The following is a 24,422-nucleotide window of genomic DNA, read 5'->3' as shown; positions in this document are numbered from 1 at the left end:
GTTATTTAATTATGGTGAGAATCCTAAAAATTGGAGAATTTTGTTGTTAAAAAGAAAAAAAAAAAAAACTGTTGTATATGGCTACTGTTGAGTTGCATAGCAAAAAGTATTACATAAGAAAACCATTTTTATAGATAGAAATGGATAGATATATAAAACAAATTTAGGGAGATAAATAAGTTTGGAGATGTATGATCAAGGAGACCATTTAGAGCTCCTTATTGGAAAGGGATCAACTCAAATATTTAAGCTAATTCTAACCCTTCTACATAAATAAAGAATACAAATTATGGGGTAAGCACAGTAGTCGGATTGTCTTGAGACTCATACAACACAAGTAAAAAAACTTTAATGGAACGCACCGTTAATAATGCTGTATGGATCTTGACGTAATTTATCGGCTAAAAAATTACGAGTACAAATACTTTTATACTTTTAGAAGCACGAAAGCTCAACTCCTCGTATATGTTCATTTAGTTTGAATTCTGTGTTAACTCTCTCTCTTTTCACTTTATTTTTCTCCAACTTAAGCCACTCATTTTTCTTGGTTACTCATTTGTTTGAATGGTTGGAATATTTCTATTTTAAATTGGTGTTTCTAATTGTATTTGTAGAATTAATTGCACTAGTGGTTCCCAATTACCTTTATTTGCCTTTTTTTTCTTATTTTTCTTTCCAAGTTGTGTGTTTTTTTCCCCCTTGCAAACAATCAGTCTCATTGAAATGAAGTAGTAAAATTAGTTCCAGTAATCAAGAAGATTGAACTCTTGTATTGATGAACTTGATAGCTTTCTATTTTAATGATGGATAAAGTCATTCTATTGTTTGCTTGCTATTGAAAGGGAGATGAAGCCATGCTTTTAGTACAACTCCCTATTCGTGAGCTAGTTCATGTTCGGCTCGAAATTCATTTCTCACGCAGGTCCAAAGTCGCGTTGAGAGAGAAGAAGCATAAGGACGGAAAGAAATGATACACAAAGAATTAATTTTTCGACAAAAACGAAGATCTTATTAATCAACTTAAAAAAATTTATTATATTAACCGAACGCCACATCTATAAATAGAGGCGATACCCCAATCTTATTAGACAAAGATAATAAATTTTAGTATATTTTTAAATCTAATCAGATTAGAAATAACCAAATAATCATACTAGAAATAGAAAAAGTATAGAATTTTTCAGAAATAACCTAAAAATGTAAAAACGGAAGCCGAAACAATTGAATTTGGGTCCCAAACCTGGCCGACATGGCTATATATATATGCCATTCAACATGTAGACCTCAAAAATTGTTTTCCGATTTGGGCTTGAAAAAAGTTATGATAGCTTAAAAATTTCTCGCACCGATAAAGTTACCGAACTCAACAGCATTTTTAGCTTAGCTTGGTCGAGTTGTGTTTTTTTCAGAAACTCTAATGCCAAATTGGTCGCATTAATTGGTTCCTATTTGATAAATGATTAGATCCAAGCTCGCTTTTCTAGCTCAAAAAATAAAAGAGCTAAACACGGTCTCACCCTAGCTCTCTTGTGCACGTTTGGTTCAATATGGCTTAAAAATAAATAAATAAATAAATAATATACATAAATATTATTTTCGGTTGATAAATAGTAAATTTGAATATTATTTTTTAGTTTCTAATTTTTTTGTCGACATGACTTAAAATTTTAATACTAATTAATAATACTTAGAGCAAAGTAAGCATCAATAATAATAAATTAATAATAATACTAATTTTGGTTAGTATTAATATTTTTTTAAGTTTAATTCAAGCTGGCTCGCGAGCTACCTTGAGAACCAGCTCCAATTTGTTTCGAGCCGAAAATGAGCTAAAGATTATCCTAGCTCGTTTTAATTTCGAGCCGAATACGACGTAGCCCGAATTACTTTCGAGCCGATCTCAAGCTGGCCTTATATTTTGAATTCACTTATGTATATTGTATACTGATTGTTTTTTGATTTTTTTTTTTTTTTTTTTTTTTTTTTTTTTTTTTTTTTTTTTTTTTTTTTTTTTTTTTGAGATTCGTTGTAACATGTAAAATTACAAGAATTAATAAGCATTAGACGGAAAATAATAAGCACCACAAGCATTATACTAAAGATAAGATCACAAAAGCTCCTTTTATTCCATAAACATACCCTAATGTTTACACAACACAGCAATCAAAAGCCTTTCTTATTTAATTAAGCCCAGATACATAATACATGGCTATTCAAACATTCCACACCACCATCAATTTTTACACTAGCATCTCTTATATATTGCATAACATTAGTAAGTACTTAGGCTTATAGGGATATGTTTCTGCGTTTTCCGGTGGGACCGCAGAAAATATATCGTAACCGACTCACCGCGATATGCGGAACGCAATATTACGTACGGAAACAAATAGGATATTTTTCCAACGTACTTTCTCACCGCACGTAACGCTATCTTCCTGCAATCCCAAACGAAGCCTTAGCTAGTAATGAGAAGTATGATCATGGAGGAGGTGGGCCTCGTGGGCCTCGTGGGCCATGAGGATGGCGCGGTGGGCTGGGTGGGCCGGGTGGTCGGGGAGGTGGTGGCGACCGAGGTGGTGGTGGGCCTGGAGGTGGGGGATGGCCAGGTGGTCGGGGAGGTGGCGGCCCAGGTGGAGGTGCGCCTCGTGGCCTAGGTGGGCCATGAGGATGATGCGGTGGGTTAGGTGGGCCGGGTGGTCGAGGTGGTGGTGGCCCAGGCGGAGGTGGGCCTCGTGGGCTAGGTGGGCCATGAGGATGATGTGGTGGGCTGGGTGGGCCCGGTGGTCGGGGTGGTGGCGGCCCAGGCGGTGGTGGCCACCGAGGCGGTGGGGGAGGGCCGGGTGGTCGGAGAGGTGGCGGCGGCCTGCGCGGTGGTGGACTCATGCCGTAAAGAAAATGATCGATAAAACCACAAAGAGAAAGAGAACAAATAATTCTTATGCATGAAAACACATCTTGGCTTTCCTCTTATAAGAAGGGAAAGAACTAAAGTGTGAAGACTCACGGCTTGTTGACTAGCAGTTCAACATCTTTTGCTTTCACCTCTTATTCATATTCATTCACCTACCAGGAGAATATTTGTAGGTTAGCATAGAAAAATTATCCGCAATCAACATGCCAAATATTGATGATTGTCCACTGTAATAAATGTGTTAGATGTGACAGTTTGCTTCCTATATCATATCACTAATTTAGAAAAATGGTATAAAATAAAGCCCATCAACTTTGATAATGAAAGAAAGAATTGGTAGCTCTGTTTTTTTCTTATTTCTTGCTACCCATTAATTGCAGATGATATCATTACTTCATTATTAGGGATTAGTAATTAAATTGCAAGTTCAAATCATCAACTTGAAATTGTTGAGTTCAAGTTAAATATACCAGAGTGCTAGTCATTTTGGCAACCTCTTTTTCAAAAATCTAATTCTGATCTTTAAAATTAGTTTTTTTTTATTTTAGAGATCCAAAATCAGAAATAATTAAAACCTGGTTCTTGAAATCTGATTTTGATTTTGCACTCAAATTAAAATTTAAAATTTTAAGTTTACATTTACATTTTAAATTCAGATATCAAATTTAAATACTATTTATTTATTAGTTAAAATTTTAAATTTAAATTCAAATTCAAATTCAAATTATGAATCTTAAAATAAAATTTAGGGAAAAAATTATTAGTTGCAAACAAAAAAAAAGTTTTGCCAAACAACTTTACAAAATCACTTCAGATAAATCGTTTTCTATTTAAATTTAGCTAAACGCTTTACAATTTTAACTAAAATTATTTTTTTCAAATCAAAATCAATTTTGGGGAAATCTGTTTTCAACCACCTAGGCCAAATAGGCCATAAGGAAGGCTGTTTTATTTATTATTTTTTTTTGAAGATTTTATATGCAAAATACACATCCAAGAATACTATTAGTTTTTAGGTTTAGTTTGTTATTAAGACCTATCTAACGTTATTAGATAAAATGAAGTTGGGATAAAACCATATAGAGACATACTTCTATATTTTCCGGTGAAACAGTAACCGACTAATCGTGATATGTGGAACGCAATATTATTACGTATGAAAACAAATAAGATATTTTTTTCTCGTACTTGCTCACCGCACGTAACGTGATTTTTCCGCAATCCCAAACGAAGCCTTAATCTTAATTACCAGCTACAAGAAATAGTTCTCTAAGTATTTAGGCTACCTTTCTGATTATTATGGGGCCAAATTAAACATCACTCTCAATCTTCGGATTTCTCCCAGCATGATTGAGTTTTCTCATATTGTTGATAATAATTTATAGGGATCATTGTCGTAATAAATAATTCAATGCCGACAAATGAGAAAAAGTGAAAATCACATGTTTGCTGAAAATGGATAAAGGGCAAAAAAGGAAAAAGAAAAAAAATGTGATACACATCAAGAACAGACAAAATGAAAGCAAATTAACGAGTAAACTTTTATTTATTAATGCTATCTGTACGTTCCAAAAGTACATATAAGTTTTACGATTAATTTCATACAGATATGTATAAATATAGTGAATTGTAAATATATTTATATAAAGTTAAACTTTTATATGTTGTTTCTATAAGAGTACTGGTATTTTTAAATATGTCCTCTGATTTGTTATCATTAAAACACTGTTTATTTTATAAGTGAAATGATCTTTTTAGCATTATAAATATATCCTTCCAAAAGTCTCAACTATTAATTAAAGATGGCTAAAAAGGTAAATTTACCTTATTAACTAACTAGGTTAAATATTTTATCTATGGTTAAATAATTTTTTCTAACAGATCCAAATGGTAGGGACATATTTAAAAACATTAGAATATTTACAGAAACAATATATAAAAGTTGAATTTTGTAGGAATATATTTGTAATTTATCATATTTGCAGAGACTTGTATGAAAATAATCCTACGTCTTATATCATACTCATTCAATGCTATTTTTTTTTACTAATTTTATAAATTCTTTTAATAGTAAATTTTTTTAAAAAAATTTAAAATTTTGGATGGGTTGGTGTAAATCTTATGCTCTAGTTTTGAGTTCACAAGTATCATTTCCCACTTTAATTTTTTTCATGTACGCAGTTTACCACCTTTTTATTTTTGTCATCTTATAATTCAAAAGATTACAATTAATTGTTCCAAAAGATTACAATTAATTGCTCCGTTGTTTTGCTTTTGTTTAATTGTATGAGCCTATAGTAAAATAGAATAGTGAAATATTACCTTTATGCAAATTAGAAGATATTAATATAGTATTTTATCATTCTATAATTTGTATTTTTTTAGTTTATGGTGTGTAAAAAGCATCGCTTTATTATCCCGTTTATTTTGGGTACTTATAGTAAAACTATATAAAATAATAAAATTGTGGGTAAATCACACGTTTGATCCTCAAACTATGAAAGGGGTGAACTTTGATACTTAAACTTTAATTTGCTATAATTTTTGGCTCGAATTTTTAGAATTGTTTGCAATCAAGTTCATAATATAATTTAGTTGACTAAATTTTGATGCATCGATAATGTAAAAGTAATATAGCATCTTAATTACTAGCGCATCATTAATCACAATACTAAACTGTAAAACATCTGCGCTCTCCTTTCCCTATTAAATCTCACCCGTTATGGGTATTTGAGATTGGTCTCATCTTTTATTAATTTCAATATACACGAAATTTTTGCACAAAAGGTTGCGGCAGGTAATCTACACTCCTTTTTCTACCATCCTTAAATTCAAAATTTAGTATTGCCAAAGCAATTTCTTCGATTTGACGAAGTGAAAATATCGTGACTAAATATAGTATATCTATTTTCACAATATTATTTCTTTCAAAAATCTTTCCTCTTCAGTTCCTTCTAAATCTTTTCATTCCGAAGAAGAGGTGTGTTTGTTTCACTGCAATAATTAATATATAGTTCCATATTTTGAATTCACTAATGTATACTATTATGTTTTGAAATTTGGCTGAGATTTGTAGTAAGTAGCATTACAAAAATTAACTAATCATCACATGCATCATCCTCAAGAAGAAATCACAAAATTAAGCTCTTTTTATTCCACAAACATACCCTAAAATGTTTACACACAACACAACAATCAAAAGCCAATTTATTTAGTTGAGCCTATATATGATATATGGCTCACCCAACTAGCTAGGTATTCAAACATTGCACATCACCATCAATTCTCACACTAGCATCTCTTGTACTATAGTGTATAACATTAGTAAAAAAAAACTAGCTAGTTATAAGAAGTGTGATCATAGAGGAGGTGGGCCCGGTGGGCCGCATGGGCCTGGTGGGCCATGAGGATGGTGCGGTGGGCCGGGTGGGCCGGGCGGGCGGTGAGGAGGGCCGGGCGGAGGAGCAGGAGGTCGGCCAGGAGGTGGCGGAGGGCCGGACGGTCTTGGCGGCCCAGGCGGTGGCGGCCGCATGCCGTAAAGAAGAGATCTAGAGAGAGAGAGAGAGAGAGAGAGAGGGGTTAAAGAATTGTTATGCATCAAGCCACATTTGGGCTTACCTTTTATAAGAAGGGAGAGCAAGTGTGAAGACTCACAGTTGGTAGACCAGTAGATTTAAACATTAATTGATCTTGTGCTTTGACCAATTGTTCACATTAATTAACCTTTTGAGCTATGCATCTTCTAGGAGGATGCTTCTAGGTTAAGAATACACAAATCAGCAACTGATATGCCAAATTTTGGTGAGCCAAAGATGCAGCCAAAATTTCCAATGATCTATCCTAAATTTGTTAAAATGTGCACAATAATTTTCTAAATTAAGGTGTAATGTGTTAGATGTTGTTTCCTATTGAATCAAAATATATTAACTTTAGAAACATATATGGTATATATTAAAGCTCACCAATTTTTGTCAACAAAAGAAATACTTATTGTCCCCATTACAGATGATATCACCAATTGTTAAGTTCACATTTAATAATACTAGAATGCTACTCATGTATATGAAAATATATAGGAATATCTTTAAACTCTTCTCGTACATTTTGATGTGGAATTGCTAATTATGTCACAGAACTTCTACTATAAGGAACGCAATATACACTGACATATATATATTTGCCTATTTCAGATATTTTATAAACATAAAAAAAAAACAAATATGAGTAGGTTGCAAATTGCCTTGTGTACTAATATATGGAAACAAACTATTTGTGCATGCCAATCGGAGTGTACATCTTATACCCTACCCATCCAATCGGTGAGGATCATTCACTAGTTGCAAAAAATTATTATTGCAACTAATAGTTATTAATTGCAACAGTATTTACCGTTGAAAAAGATTATATTTATACTACTGTTGTGGTCTTGGTGGTAATCTTACACTATTTAATTTGACAGAACGCTAGTACACGTGGCGTGTGGACATTGCGCTATTCCACGTGGGGAGCTCACAAACATCTCTTCTTTTCTTCACTGTTACAAGTTTAATCTAATCATATTTCTCCTTTTATGTAATTTTAGTTCTTTATGTCTTCAACTCATAGTTCTCTGTTCTTTAATCTAATTTTACAAGTTTATGGCTTTCTCATTCAATTCCCATCTACGGTTCTCTTTGGAGGTGATGTCGATACTACAAAAGAGAAGCAACTTTGGATACAAAAGAGAAGTGACTTTGGATGGCCTCATTGAGTGAGTGCATTGAGACCCATTTACTTTTACTGAGATTATAATTGGATGGAAATTTTGTCTGAGCCTCATATATTTTTCTTTTTTTATTCATGTGGATTAGAAAACGAAATATGTGCCAAATTCTACTCTTCTATCTTTCCTTAAGAACTTCTAGCGTTGCATTATTGTTTAGTTTAATTTATCAATTTCTAGGTTCTTCTTAATAAATAGTTTTCTTCAGATACTATATCTTCTGTTATTAATTTTCGTTTTTTGACTTTCCCTTGCTGTTGTTTTCAGCGTATATTTTTGGCTATTCCTCACATATTTGTTGCTTGCTATGATGAGAAAAGAAAAGAAAAGAAAAAAAGGTAAAAACATTGGTGGCCTACACTGTCGGCATCCATTATATGATTTCCTTGCATTGCTAAACAATAATTGAAGTTGAAAGGATTTTACACTACTGATCGTCCCTAGAGTAAGTGGAAAAAGGCTTGATGGTTGGTACCAGAGGTCTTAAGTTCGAATCCTAGTTGATTTACATTTCTAACTAAGTTTATTTCTAAATGAAATAAATGAACCGGGTAGCGTACTACTTATCTCTCAAAAAAAAAAAGAAAAAAGAAAAAAGAAAGGATTTTACATTGCATTTGCAGTGAAAGGGTTTTACATTGCATTTGCAGCATATGTAATAATAGTTCACAACACTTTGGTTCAATGTTAGCTTTGTTCTTAAGTTTTGTTCCCAGATTTTCTTATTACTGAGTAGAATTTATAAGTTTGTGCTTTCCAACTTGAGATCATGTTGTTTTACCCAATGATTTATATTTAATCTATGCTGCACTGTCTGGTCTATAACTTTGTAATTTCTCATTGGGATTGACAGGAAAGAAAAACTTATCTTTGTTATATGTAGCTCTTTTTCTGACGTTCTCCGTAGTTTCATCCTATTTAAGTGTAGCTCTTTATATCTTCGTAAATTTTAACGACAACATTGTTAAAACTAAGTACAAACTTACTTATGATATAAAATTAATTGTTAGTTATTTAACCGCGGCAAAGCGTGGGTTCTATGCTAGTGCAACATAATGTGGCCCATCACGGCCCATAGCCTGAACCGGGCCTGGTCGTGCTGGGCCACTGGCTGGCCCATTTTAGTATGTATTTATTCCTTTATAATTTAAAATGATTTTTAAAATTTTTTAATTGATTTTATAAAATATATTTTTTCAATTAAATAAAAAAATTTAGATGACATTTTAAAAAAATTCATTTAAAAATTTGAATAGTTTAAAAAATTTCGTATTTGTTAACCCATTACTTGAAGCATTGGAGGCCCATGGCCTACGAGGGGACTAGGTATGTTTTAAGTTTCTTTTTCTTTTTTTTTCTCCTTTTTTTCTTTGTTCTTTCTTCTTAAAGAATACTAGTAAAGTTACCTGCACTGCGGCGGGCTAATGCTATAAAAAATAAAAGACTGAAAAAGTTAAAATTTAAAAAAATTTTAACTTATCATGAGACATCAATAAATACAAATAGAATTTATAAAACTGATATGTACAAATATAACAAAATTTACAACAACAAATAAATTATATATAACAATAATGAAAAAAGCGGTAATAGAATTACTATCCATACGTACCTTGATCACGCTGCCGAGATCGGGGAGACGATTCCCATTATCCACGTTGCCTCTACTGTTATTGTCGATGTTGAGCTTCTCTTTAATCACGGCTACGTCGATGTCGTACGGATTCCCTCACACCCACCACTTCTTTCCCCCTCGTCACCTCCAAATCCATCGCATTCCCTCACACCCACCACTTCTTTCCCCCTCATCATCTCCAAATCCATCGCATTTCACCTCGCCGCACCACTGCGATCCTCGAAACCCTAATTTCAATCTCCACACGTACAATTTAAAAAAAAATAGAACAAAGATTAAGAAAAATATAAAAAATGAATCCTTCTTGTGCACAAAAAAAAAATGTGATAAAAAGGAGTATGAAAAGATCTTTTATCCTTTTTTTTAAAAGCGATTTATTTAGATAAAAATGGATCATGTGAATACATTAATTAGAAAATGGGCCGGTGGGAAGAGGAAGCATTGGAGATGGGGGTGGGAAGATGAAGCATCAGGGAATGGGAAGGAAAGTGAAGAAGAAATTGCCACGTGGCAAACTTCATAAAAAATAGTGTATAGATAGGTATAGATATAAATGAAGAAACTGTTATACTATAAAAGCTTAAGCTACTAAAAAATAGTGCTTTTATATTTTTATATACAATACTCCTCACGTTTGGATTCGAAACCTTTTGATATTTTTATATTCAACTCCCCCTCACGTCTAAATTCGAAACCTTTTGATAACTCACACTAGATTAAACTTTTTTGATAAGTCTAAAACATGGACTTAGTCTGACGGGACTCGAACTCAAAACCTGATGCTTTGATACCAAATTAAATAATGAGAAACAACCATTACTTTAAAAGCATCAGCTACTAAAAAATGGTGTATTTATATTTTTATATTTAAATACTTTACCATAGAAATAATATGAAAACAATCATTGTTAATTTGTTTTGTACTATTTAATATGATATTAGAAATGTAATATCAAAACAGAAGGTCCCGAGTTCAAGTCACGTCAAACTTCTAATATTATTGATTTTCTCCCATTTAATTTAAGTATTATTGTTCTCAACCAGCTTAAGCTTTCGGAGAATAAATAAAAAGTTGTCTCCTATAACTTAATAATAACCGTGGACTATAAAATGGTTATTAATGATTTGTAGTAAATTTAATATCCGTACTTTTTTTATTGTTCTTTTGTTGCAAAATTAAAGAATTAAACCTTTACTTGTCATTTGTTTTCTTAAAAATAAAAAAAAAATCAAGTTTTACTTTGTCAAAAGTCTACAATTATGTATATTTGATAATCTCTAACAATCAATAACAATATATAAATCCTCAATAATCTATACACGTGACGCCACCTGCTTCAATGGTGGGTGTGAACGAGGTTCACCTCAAGCAAGGTTTAAAGTGCCGTGGCATGGGGGCGTGCCGCTGTTTGCCTGGCACAGTACGACACCGACACGCTTCTGTGCTGATATATGGTACACTTGCGTGCTGATGGATACACATGACGTTCTATTGGCACGCTTTGGCACGGACTTATTTTAATTTTTTTGGTTCCAATTAGCTCTTATAATATTATTTTGAAAGATTTAATCAAATAATTATGAATATTTACTATGTATAACTTCATCAATTAACATATTGTAATTTTTTTTTATATGTAAAGTACAATTATACCTGAAACAGAATAGAAATTTTTATAGGTTAGAATTTTTCAAATACAAAGACATCTCTTTTTCTTTTTTTCTTTTGACCATATTATATTCTTTCTTTTATAAAATATAAAAAAATAGTTTTAAAAATTATTTGAAAAAATTATTTTAAAAATATTTTAAAAATTAATTTTTTTAATTTTTTTTAAAAAATTAGTAGATCTATCAAAAAAAATTAAGCAATAAATTATATAACAAATATATTAAATAAATTAAAGTATCAATTAATTTAATTTAGTTTTTAATTTTATCAGTATTTTCAATCTTTGAGTGAAAAAATAAAATTTTATGTTTTATATACCTCAAAATTTATTTATTGAGTTCGATTTTGTTCCCTTAATTTGCCAAAAATTTTACGGTGCGATAAATTTTGATAAAATAATTTGTAAAAAAAAATTGATGTTTGTGGTAGAAGCAGAGGGCTCAGACAAATATTTTGTCCGTATATTGATAAACGAAAAAAATTAAATTATAATTTTTTGACTTACTTATAATAAGTAAATTTTTTATTTGCAATATCTTTGGGGGGTGTGGGGTACCTACAGTACTTCGGATACCCAAAAGAATAAAAAAAAAGCAAAAAAAAAAAAAGCAAAAAAGTAAAAAAAAAAAATAAAAAAAAATAGTAGCGTGCCGGCACGACACTGTGTCGCAGCACACTGCGCCGTGCCGCTCTGTCTTGTGCGGCACGGTGCCGTGTGCCGTGGCACGGTGGGGGTCCGAGACCTCCCCATACCGTGCCATCTTCTTGGTGGCACGACAATCTTGACCTCAAGTTCTTCAATAGTGGGTGTATTGGAGTTCACCCCCGTCTTCTAAATTGACTAAAAATGAAAAAATGATTAAACTTTTCAATTTTTTTATCTTTTCTCGATGTTTCGTCTTTTCTCAATTAATACCTTTTTGGCTTCCTCTTCTTTCATCTCTTTCGTCTTTTCTCCTCAATTAATATTTTTTCGATTTTCTATTCTTTTCTAGCTATTTCATCTTCTCTTTGTAATTAATATTTTTTTTTATATGCTACAGTGCCCCAACCGTCTTTTCCATTTTAGTGCCTCAACCTCAACCGTCTTTTCCATTTTATTGTTCTCATCAATTCCCTCCCACCCTCTATATGTCCACTTGGAGTGGCACCCTCGACAAGGACGGTGATGACGCCAATACTATCGCCAACTGCTCCATCCCCCTATCATTCTCTCTCTGTCTCTCTCTCTCCTCTCTAATCCTTTTCCTCATCCTTAATATGTTGATCATTCTTCATGGTTGAGGTCGAAGCCCCACAAGAGGGCCACCATGCACCTCTGCTGCTGTCCTCACATTTCGAGAGGCAGCCATCATCGTCAAGGCCATTTGAAAGAAGGTAAATAAGTATATCACCAAAATCAACGACATCTGTCCTCAACCATCATGATGCCACCAAAACCCCAGGCTTTGCCTTCATCCCCTTCAACATCACGCTCTTCGAGGCCTCAATGGATGCCGCTACGAGATCGAACACTCAGATTCGTCCGACTTGCACCAAGCATTGTTATTCCTCTTCATCTCCTCTTCTCTCTTCTTTTTGAGTCGGTAATGATAAATCTCTTTAAGCACATTTTGGATTCTAGATCATTTTTTTTCTTTAATTGTTGGCTTAAATGGGCTAGCATACTACCCTATGGCGTGACGCTATGTTGGGTCGAGTCATATTTGAAATGGCATGAGGCTGGGTGGGCCGAGTCATGTTCGAAATGGCGTGAGGCTGGGTGGGTTGAGTCACAATTGAGACTCGTGGGCTCTATATCTGTACAGATTAAGTGAATTGATTGCGTATTTCTAACCGCTCGAGCTTTTGGGATTAATGGTTAACGCCAATGATCCGACAAGTGGTATCAGAGACAGAGGTCACGGGTTTGATTCCCGCATGCTGCAAATGTAGGTGATGGAGGGAGGATTGTTGGCTTAAATGGGCCAACATCCTGCCCTGTGGCGTGAGGCTATGTTGGGCCGAGTCATGTCGAAGTGGCGTGAGGCTGGGTGGGCCAAGTCATGTTCGAAATGGCATGAGGCCGGGTGGGTCGAGTCACAATTGAGACCCGTGGACACTGTATCTGTACCCTTTAAGTGAATTGGTTGCGTATTTCTAACAGCTCGAGCTTTTGGGATTAATAGTTAGCGCCAACGATCGGGCATAAATTTCTATCCGTCGCATCCCGTGGGTTCCTATACTAGTATAAATATTATTTTTTCTTTGCCGAGAGAATCTACTACTATACTTGAAGTCTAAGAAAATTCTCTTATGTAAGTTTGTATGTCAAGATTAAGCAAACTCAAAAGCACCTCCAAGTAACGTCAGAGGAGAAGCTAAAAATATTTTTTTCGAGAGATCATGATAGGTAGCACGCTACCCGCTTCGTTTATTTCATTTAGAAATAAACTTAGCTGAATATGTGAATCAATTAGGATTCAAACTTGGAACCTCGGGTACCAACCACCAAGTCCTTTGCCACTTGCTCTAGAGACAGTCAGTGAGAAGCTAAAAATGTTGATGCCTTATTTACTCAAGGCTAAATTGCAATACCACTAGCCATCAAATTTTAACGCGGAGTAGGAAATACTTTAGTCCTCAAACTTTCTAAATTTAATTTTGCAATATCAATCCCATAATCGAAATAAGTTAACAGAATAGTAACATATCACTAATATTGAAGCAACATGATAGTCAGTGCACAGCCATGCCGTGCAACCACAAACAATACAATGATATGAGAATCACAATCTCATTGTTAATTCTATACAAAGAAAAGCACAGAATATTCAGTGAATGATACAAATTCATATACTGAAAAGGCCATGCGAGGCCAAATGAAACAAGCACAAAGTATCTAAGGCCTCAATGATGCTTCTCTATATTTAATTGTTTTCTCAACTAGAAGCAACTGTGAGCTGATTATGACAACAGTGGACGTTGAGCATATCAAAAACTAAACCAGGACCACTTGATGTATCAAAAATGAAACCTTCATGCAACCACACCATAACTTTTGGAACTTATCTCCATTGTGGTCCTCTTTATACTTAATAGCTAATAGCAACACAATAGAATTGTAATTATGACCTTTCAATTGATTTGAACACTTTGTAGTACATCCTCATCTATAACCTGAGCCTAACTCTTTTAAATTGACCACCTCATTTCTTGTTTTATAAAATTTAAACATAAACATCCATTGTCATAATCAATATTTCAGAAAATGGAGTCATTAAAAAAGAATCTAGAAAATGTTACTGCCTTAAGGTTTTATCTATTATCAGATCAACTAATGGTTCAACCACTTGTTTGACTAGCTAATTAACTAGTTTTTTATTAGTACTGATTAAGGACAAGTTCGCAATCCAATTTGTCCAGTGCAACTGGTTTAGCTAGCTAACACAATCCTTCTTTATTTTATTTTTCTTTTTTTGCTATGAGTGCCGACATATAATGCATGGATTTGAACCCACGACCTCCTACAAGGCGGTATCAATTTTCTACACTTATATATATGATTTGTACTTATAAGAGAACCTTCATGATAACTATGAACCAACTCTATCAAGTTGATAGTAAGGAACATCATCTATAGAATATTCCTTGCATGATAGGTATGTGAAGGGCCCAAGTTGAAAATAACACCTATGCAATAGTAGAATTCCTTTTTTTCTTGGGCAATCATAAATATCAACTATATATCTTTAATTAAGTGTTTCCTGTCTTATGCACCGCAATAATAAAAACGTAAAACCAAATTCCTAACATTACTTTCTTTGTAATTAGGGGCCAAGGGAGATAAAATGAACAAGATGATTCTAGAACCCTTTCTCTTCTGCGATTGGAGAATTAAGACTAAGTGATAAGATAAGCAGAAAAGAAGAATAAGAATGGTGTCCTTATGTTGAGCTTTCTTTAAGAATTGATGCATATTGTTACCCAGTCATAAAAATGAATGAAAGATAAATAATGGACTTTGTTATCATTGTTGCTTTAAATTCTTACTAGTGATCAAGTTCATGCTTTTGAAAAAAATACAGCAGCATTGTAACCTAAAAACATATATATATGATTCAACTGGACCAAATCTATTTAACATGACCTCTCAGGTAAATAAATAGATCAAAGCCAAGAGTGGGTTGTGTTGCGCCAGAGAACTAGTGTCTTTGACCAATCAAGTAATATATAGCACTGGCCCTACCACTTTTCTATTTCTTTATTGTTTTAATTTCCTTTTTTTTTCCTTTTTTTTTTTTCCTCTTAAACTAATAACTGGTCAATTCATGCTTGATTTGATTCAAACTTGACCTGCTTATTATCGGGTCGAGTTGATCGATCCGAATCCAACTCAACACATTGCCACCTGGCCTTAGTCCCAAGTTTTTAGGCATTTGTTTCTCTTCTCAAATTTGCATAAGCACTTTATGGTATTGCACAAATCGAAGACAAGCCACTGCCTTCACAAAGTGATCAAAAGGTGTACCAAAACTTAAGGCATTTTGAATAGTTAATCAAGGTTAATTCATAGTCACTAATCTAATAGAAGCTGCTAGTGGATCTTCCATTCATTTCTTTTAAAAAAATTTTAACTATAGTATATACATTTGAAGGTCAAGAAGAATGAAAAGAATTGAAAACAAGAGGAGAAATTAGAGAAGATCCATACTCACATTGTTCCGATCTAATAATTATCTCAAGTTCCTGTAAGGAACATTATGAATATTATCACTAGCCAAAGCAAATAATGGGATAAAGTTTGTTATGGTGTATGCATCTTTAATATGTATATATATTGTTGTTGAAACACACAAAAAAGGAATCAACTTGCAAAAGAAAAAAAAAACAATCCAAAAAAGAACTACTAATTGATGTCGATAATTGGCAATCGAATCTATGTTTAGACCGCTAATCATGATTTGTGTAGCGATCTCTCGTTGCACACATCGATCTCGAGCATTAAGAATAAGTATCAACATCTTATAATATGATTTTTCGAATCTTCTGTTCTGTAATTTAAAGCCCAAGTTGATATAATCAAATGATTCCGTAATATTAATTCCTATATATCCTTTCTATGATCCGAGCGACCAAAATCAGTAAAATAATGTAAGAAAGAGAATTAGAATGCTGACTTCATGATTAACTTCCATTAAGATTTCTTTAATTTTAGCATATATTAATGCGCAATGCCCACCGTTGTCTCTTTCTTCTTTTTTTGCTTGTACTAAGCCAACCATTCGTCATTAATGAAAGATTATTGCTTTGAATAGTATGAGTGGAGTGAGCAATTATTGCTTTGAATAGTATGAGGATTCAAGTTCATACTTTATGAAAAGTATTGACGATGAAAATGGCGATACGTCAAAAGGTGAGGGAAGCATGCTTAGAAATGTAAATCCCCGAGAGCCCACTAGTATCGATATGTAATATTATAAGACAAGCTTCTATACCTAAATTGTCCAAATCCTTTATCACACCTCAAACGGTCTAACTCAGCGATGATGAATATATGTGCTTGGGTATATGAGAATGATCCTACAAATGGTAAACATGTTAATTAATCACATGGAAAATATTAGTCGGCTAGTTATAAGGCTTTGCAACAAGTATGAGAAGTACTCCAAATGGTTCACATGTTTGCTAAAAGGCCCTAAATGGCATGGGAACATTGAAATGTCAACAAAAATTAAATCTCTAGTGAGAGTATTAAGATTAATCTAGAAGACTAGAAACTACTTCAAGCAAAATTGTCAGGCATGGTAAGTTCTATCTATTGAAATGAAACAAACTAGTAACACTTCCGAGACCTGGTTGTCTCATTCTGTAGCTGAGTTCACCCTCTAAATGAATGAAGCGGTAGCATGCTACCTTTCTCTCAAAAAAAAAAAACAAACTAGTAACACAAGAAATTTTACAAATGAACTGCAATTTGTTTTTTATGGGCTTTAGAATGATGGAAGAAAAGAATCAATTACATCACCACTTGCTACTGAGACAATAGGTAGGAAATTAAACTTGTTAATTTGATCTGCGTATGGGGTTGGATATTTGTTTTTCATCACTGTACAATTTGCACTGTTGTGGTTGTGTACCCCCAAGTGACAAATAGAAACATAAGAGCAAATAACCACTCTCGAATACTTCAATTGCTATAACCAGAACTTAGTAATTTTATTTGCATCATAAGAGAAGATCTCAAGAGAAAACGCATAAAATTTCCGATTTCATCACTCATATATGGATAAGTATTCCGGAAGGCAAAATCAACAAGTTCTTAGTGCAAATTTTCAAAATGATATTGAAGAAAAGGGAGGATAAGAAGCAAACCTAAATTGATCATGAAGTTGCTGCAGATGAATCATGCTCCTTTGATAACACTGAACACCAAAAGAGACCTCTCAATTTTCCCATGCTAATTCGCAAAAAGATACATACACAAAGAACTTGCGTTAGCCTCCGCGCACAGTAATAGAAATCGATAGGGCCGATGGTGATGATGACAGAAGCATAGAGAGCACAAAGAAGTAAGGCGCATGGCACCATGCATCTCATCATCTGTGCTCTCTATCTTCTGTCAACAACATCACTACATACCCCTCTTTACCTCCTATATACTCCTATAGCAAAAACACAAATTAAGCATAACAAGTAGAAAAAGTAACTATAAGAGAAAACGATTAGATCATAAGTAGGAGGAGGAGAATAGGAAACTAAAGCTTAATCAGCTAGAGGAGAAATTAGTGGTGGAGAAGCTCTTCAGGTGGCAAAATGCTTCTCCATTAACCCCCTTATTTATAGTACGGTGGTAGGAGAGAAAGGGTCCTCCTTTGCAGTAGGTACACTTGGTAACCGTTTTCCTAGAGGTACCATTAAGAGAGAGGGTCCAATTTTGGCCATAAAGTGGTTCACTTGAAAAAGTTATGTAGCCACCCTCTTTGATTTTGGAGCAATTGACACCCTTCTTTTTGGTCAAGTTACGGTAAGCCTACATGTTCTTGACCTAATCTAAAGCCGTGGTGGGCCTACATGTTCTTGACCTAATCTTTTTCGGCTCAGCTCGATTGAGCTAATTGATACATTGCTACTACTTCACTAATATATATATGTTGGATCCAGAATATGTGGTCGTATTGCCACTGATACCACACAATGTGTTGTTGTGATCTCATTAGGGATGAAATTTAGTCTCACTTTAGCATTAGTGCCAGATAATTTGCACCTTGCAACCACTCTTCGCACTAGCATTAATTGGTCACTGAAGTTAGTCCAACAAAGAATACTCCTCTTGGGGATCTTTTTTCTTAAGTTTTTATCTTGGATCGAGAACTTTTCAAACTTTAGTATATGTCACCAAGATAAGATTCTTTGTATATTTTTAATCTTTTTGGTTTCTTTCTAGATGATGCATGCTAATCTGGCGCTAAATTTACAGGACTAGTGATGAGAGAGGGATCGTATTCTTCTTTTTAACTTTTGTACAAAGAATATTCTTGTGCCTTTATGGTTGCAGCCGCATAACTAATCACGATGGTCCTTATGCAATTGGTAGGAGCATTTTCTTTCATATGGTTAACAAATGATTTAATTTTTTGTAATTTTTAAATTAGTAGATTGAGTAGCATCCATGATATAGAGTGTGGGTACTCTAGATAGTGCCATACATGATATACCCACCTCTTCACCGAATTAAAATGTAAAAATAATACAATAGTGCTTGTTGAATGACAGATGAAATGCTTTTCTCAACATTGGCATTTTAAAGTGCATATGCTATGAGTAGCTCAACTTGGAAAAATTTCATATCACCTTTCTAGCATGCTTCCTTGTTGTTATGAGTGCACTTTCTTTAGCATGGGCCAACAAGGTTAGATTCTATTCACATTTATAATCTTCTATCAGTTAACTACGTTCCTCTTAATTAGTTTTAGTGCAACACAAAAGCATTGGGTGACCAATGAGTTACTCTTAATAACAAACAATGTTATTGAACTAATTAATTGTTGCTTTTCCATTTGGAGATTATAGATCAATATGGCACGAAAATAATCTGTAACACAGTTGGAGATCACACACACACACACACACACACACACACACACACACACACACACACATATGAGTTTAGCATATATTCATCTCTTTTTTTTTTCTTTATTTGATGAATCTTCTTTGTGCCCTGAGCAAGAGGGGGAGAGAGAGAGAGAGAGAGAGAGAGAGAGAGAGAGAGCGCATTTTGACAACTTAATAATAAAAGCATCAATTAAAGAAAGTAATCTTTTCAAACTGGCCTACTAGCCATTAGCATGGGCATATCCAGGATCTAAGATTAGCTTTGCAAGTTCATTGAACTTCTAGGTAGGCCAAAAAACACTAATGATGATTATGTCTCAAGCAGGGATTGTATGAAACTTGTAATTAGATTCCGCTATTGTGTACAATTTGAACTGTTAAATTAAAAATAAATTGACATTAAAGATTACTATTGCTACATCTCTGGAACCTAATACTGTATCACCCTTTTAGTTTAATTTGTAGGTTTCTTACTGATTCTTTGAATATATGTTTAGTAAATATAACAACAATAGTTAAGCTGTAATATACAAGATTAGTTAGGATTTATCCTTAGAAGTATAAAAGTTTAATAAAGTTTTGTTTACAAGAGAGTTTGAATAGTGTCAATGTTTTGGATTGTTCTTTCCTTTTTGTTTCGATGTTTGATTAGGGCACTTTGATTTGACTTGTATACTTTCGCGCTAGTGGTCGTGTGCGGCTGTGAGCTTCTGTTGTGTCTAATATTTGTAAAAGTAATATAATATCGTTGCATTATACATCTAGAAAGATTTATGAAATATTCATTTTGCCTGCATATCGCATTTTACTTACATCACAGCATCTATTCTCTAGTCATTATGAAACAAAATAGATGTTTAAAGTCGAGTAAGAATGATCCTAACGTTTAGGATTGCAAGCTATACATCATAGCTGGAATGCATTATCTTAATAATTATGATGATTAGTAGTCACTACAACAGAATTAGGTTATAGGGACACATGTTAGGGACACTTTTGGGTAAGTGTCCCATTTATGCTAAAATTTAAAAAAACATCTACTAATGCCTAAATATAAAGCCCAATCCAACCAAAAATAAAAGATTACTCTACTCAACCCACCACACCGAGTCCATTTGGTCCGATTACAAACAGAAAAGAAAAAAAAAAGAAAAATTAATTACCATATTTTCTTCTCTCTTCACTTAATCCACTGAAATTCTAGACGAAGAGCATTCCTGTCGTCCTCCTCCGCCACCACAGCCAATGAGATAGAGTTTTGGCGGTTGCTAAATGCTTAAATAAGTTGTTGGTAAATTAGCAGCACTCTTTTAGATTATAGCGACACTCTTTAACTGTCACTATATACCTAGCGACCCCACATATAGCAACACTTTTTAAAAGTGTCGGTAATTTTAGCTAGTAGCACTTTTTTGACATGTACCTATATTTAAAAGTATCGCTATAGACCGTTTTTGTTGTAGTGAGTTCCAAATGATTAAATAAAATAGATTTTTTTTTTTTTTCATTCTTACAGAAAGAAATGCACATCCAAACAAAGGTCAAATTGAATAACTTGTTTCGCAGTCCAAATTAACAAGGCCTAAATAGTATCTATTACATCAACCTATCTATACTCTCCACTCTCAATTAATCGAAGTCCTTGCGCGACAAAGTTGGATTAATAAATATAACACCCAGATTACACTAATTGATTGGAAGATCCACAAAATACACCCAACTTGCTTGACACAATAGATAAAGAGTGCAAAATTAAGTATTCAAATTATTTTACGAAAAGAGAAGGAAGAAAATTGAATTAACCAAAAAAATTTGATCGAGTATTGACCAGCTTTTAACCTTACTAACTGAAATGTTCAGATCATGTTTAATTGGGTCAAGTTTTTCATTGAAACATGACCAAAAAGACTCCATTTTAATCAACTAGTGAGAAATTCATTAAAAAAAAATTATCTACCTAGTTGAACGCATAAACCAGACGATTAGTTATTTCTTACAAAATTAGACTCTATAAATAAATTAAAAAATAAGAATTTTGTGGTGTACATTACGATGAAATTATTGTTTTGGTGATAAATTATAAGTTGGACAAATTAAGTTAATTAATTAAGTGGATCCAAACCTTTTTTAAAAAAAAACAAATAGCCTGATAATGAAATCGAGATTACAACAAAACATGGAAAGACATGCACACCAGTAAGAGAAAAAGAGAACCAAACTATGGATAATATTTTTAATGAAAAAGGGAAAAGAAAAAAAAGAAAAAGAGAACGATCCAAATTCAAAGTTCCAAAGCACATCCATGCTCTGACGCAGCTTATCCAAACACCCAATTCAGCACACACACCACAGTGGGTCGACGAGTGGGCCCCATCCCATCTCCATGCGCCTCAAATCATGTCCACGTGTCAACACCCTGTTCGTCCGTTCATGTCGAGAATCTAATCTGATTCGGCCAGTTGGATGCCGTACTCCACAATGGAAATTATTTCGTGGACCGAGGTCTGTAGACCGTGGGACCAATTTTTTGGCATTAAAGATTAGATAGGATAAGGATAAATTAAAGAGAGTGCGATGTCAGAGAGTACGTTATCTATCTATCTATCTATCTGTCTATATATATATATAGAGAGAGAGAGAGAGAGAGAGAGAGAGAGAGAGTAGGTCTTGTGTGCTATGAGGAGCACGGAGGCTTCCGTGCTCCTAAGCCGTTTTTTATGATGGAGCTTCCAAATCAACGATCGGCTCCATTAGACTTGATCTAGCATTTTTGAAGTATTTAGAAAATAAATTTTGCGATTTTTCGATATCATTACCTAGCGATCGGAAGAGTTCAAATTTAATGGATGAAAATAAAAATCTGACAAAAAGGGTGATATAGCATTAAAATTTTCGATCAGAGATATTAATCTTGCTGCAAATAGTATAAAGAATTTTTTATCAAAATTTCATCTGATTTGAATACTTCTACACTGTTAAACTTGCAAACGATATATATCAACCATTAAAAATTATTGATTTTGAATCCTTTCGATCGCTAGGTAATGTGAAACAACCATTTTACTCTAAAAGCTTAAGTTAACATTCCCCCTCACGTCTTTTTGCAAGGCTAATAATGTGGATTTGAATTAAAAGGAAGGAAATTAATTATGCTAGTGACCTGACATGACTTGAACTTAGGACCTCCTGCTCTGATACTGTGTGAAACAACCGTTGTACTTTAAAAGCTTAAGCTGTTAGAGAATGGTGTTTATATAATTTTATATTTAATAGGTAAATTAATGATATCGAAAAATTATAAAAATTATTTTCTAGATAATTCAAATAAGCTAGATCAATTCCAACAGAGCCGATCATTGATTGGAAAGCTCCATCATCGAAAACGGTTTAGGAGCACGGAGACCTCCGTGCTCCTAATAGCACACAAGACCTCTCTCTCTCTCTCTCTCTCTCTCTATATATATATATATGTATATATATAGATAAAATTTTGTGCCTATTTGAACTGAGCCTTATCAAGTGATGTAATATTCATGCTTGGCCTGAAATTATTTGCGAGCCTAAATTTATGTTCATGCTCATTTCATTTAGTTTGGAGCCAAGCCCAATAAATCTCAGAACCAAACTGAACATGAGTAGAGCTTGAAAAGCTTGATTCAATTGCTAACCCCCTAGACTGAGTTACATACTGATTTTTTTTAGAAAAAAATTTTATGCTTCGATAATAGATTGAAATTTATGGACCCATAACTCAACTCAATAATTTGTGTGAATTCTTGTTGAATATGAATATAAAAAAATGCTGTTATTTTGATAGCTCAACTTTTTGGTGAACATATATTGGTTATTTCATTCTCTTTAACATGGTAATATAGCAGAAGTACTTGAGTTCGAACTTTAGTGGGCTTCTAATTTTATTTAATTTTCTCCCAGTTGACTTAAGTCCATGTATTGTGCCTATCAAAAAGTCATGAGCTTAGGCATGAATGGAAGTGTTTGAATATGAGAATTAAAAATACAGATTGTTTCACATTTTATAACAATTCTCTTATCAAATGAATTACAACGGGGCAAATAGTTGAGTTCATAAAATCTTCTTAGGCTTCTCATTGATGCAGTATCACTATGATTTTTAACAATTTAAAATATTAACGCGGACATTTGATTGCATGTAGGTGTTGTTGCGCTACAATTTTTGACTGCAAACAAACCCAAATTCATTATTTGTACTGCTGCCATAAGATCTAAGTGTTGCAATTACAACTTCAATTACGAGGCCCAATTGCTACATGTGGAACTGTCAAAATCAGCTACTGCAATATCAACTTCAACAACTAGATAGCTATGTGCGATTATATATATTGTTTATCATCTTTTACGGGTTGTTTGGTTTTGTGAAAAGAGCTATTCATGAAAAAATTCTTTTTCAGCACTACAACAAAATTGGTATATAACAGTACTTTTAAATATTGGTATAGATCAAAAAAAGTACTATTAGCTAAATTACTGTAATTTTTTAAAAGTGTTATTATATATGGGGTAGCTATATGTAGGGCCGCCTTGATATATGGTATCTACTCCTCCAACGACCTGTGGCGGAGGGACGTCACATGACGATCGTACCCCTTTATGGTTCCTGCTAGATTCTTGCGGTCGAACTCCAGCCACCGAAACCCTACCTCGTCGGCTGTGGCGGTGGAGGAGGAGAAAGGGAGATGGTAATCATTTTTTTTTTTCTTTTTTTTCCTTTTCTATTTGTAATCGGACCGAGTAGGTTGGGTAGGGTTGATTGAGTAAAAAAATTTTTTATTTTTGATTGGATTGGGCTTTATATTTAGGCCTTAGTGGATTTTTTTAAAAAAAATTGGCATAAATGAGATACTTCTATAAAAGTGTCCTAAAAATATTTTCCTATAACGTAATTCTGTTGTAGTGCAGTTTAACGTTCATTTGCTTTCAATAAAAACTAGATTTAAAAAAAAAATCAAATGTCATGAAAGAACTAGTGTTTTCATTTTGCCCATTTTTTTCAGAAAAATGAAAATACTAATTTATAAAATATAGAGAAAAAGTTTTTCAAAAACACAATTTTTTTAAAAAAACCCAAACTGGCAAAAATTAAAAAAAAATTTCATAAAATATTTTTTTCTAAAAAAATTTTTATACTTTTTCAAAAAACTAAATAATTTTATAAATTATAAGGATAAACTCTCAACAGCATATCAAGTATGACCAAATCTACAAATACAACTATTAACTTTAGACACCGATCGTCTCTAGCGCAAGTAGCAAAAGGCTTGGTTGTTGGTACCCGAGATCTCAAATTCGAATCTTAATTGAT

At 33.5% G+C, this 24,422-nt stretch overlaps 1 protein-coding gene and 1 long non-coding RNA gene across 4 annotated transcripts; both read right to left on the bottom strand.

Moving 5' to 3' along the window:
• On the bottom strand, window positions 2,463-2,957 carry LOC109710723 (histidine-rich glycoprotein-like). The gene is made up of 2 exons (XM_020233462.1): window positions 2,954-2,957; window positions 2,463-2,866 (listed from the first exon to the last, which is right to left on the bottom strand). Exons 1-2 carry the CDS (start codon window positions 2,955-2,957, stop codon window positions 2,463-2,465), a joined length of 408 nt encoding a protein of 135 aa, XP_020089051.1.
• LOC109710942 lies at window positions 6,043-17,903 on the bottom strand. Of its 3 annotated transcripts, none has more exons than XR_002216483.1 (3): window positions 16,462-17,903; window positions 9,289-9,539; window positions 6,043-6,462 (listed from the first exon to the last, which is right to left on the bottom strand). It is a non-coding gene; the product is annotated as an uncharacterized LOC109710942 (long non-coding RNA). The 3 variants fall into 3 exon arrangements; XR_002216481.1 differs by having other exon boundaries at window positions 9,289-9,550; window positions 16,462-17,902; XR_002216482.1 differs by having other exon boundaries at window positions 9,289-9,550; window positions 17,339-17,898.

This window comes from Ananas comosus, linkage group 5, assembly GCF_001540865.1.
Source record: "Ananas comosus cultivar F153 linkage group 5, ASM154086v1, whole genome shotgun sequence".
Classification (NCBI taxonomy): domain Eukaryota; kingdom Viridiplantae; phylum Streptophyta; class Magnoliopsida; order Poales; family Bromeliaceae; genus Ananas; species Ananas comosus.
This window is presented reverse-complemented; position numbering and strand designations above follow the sequence as displayed.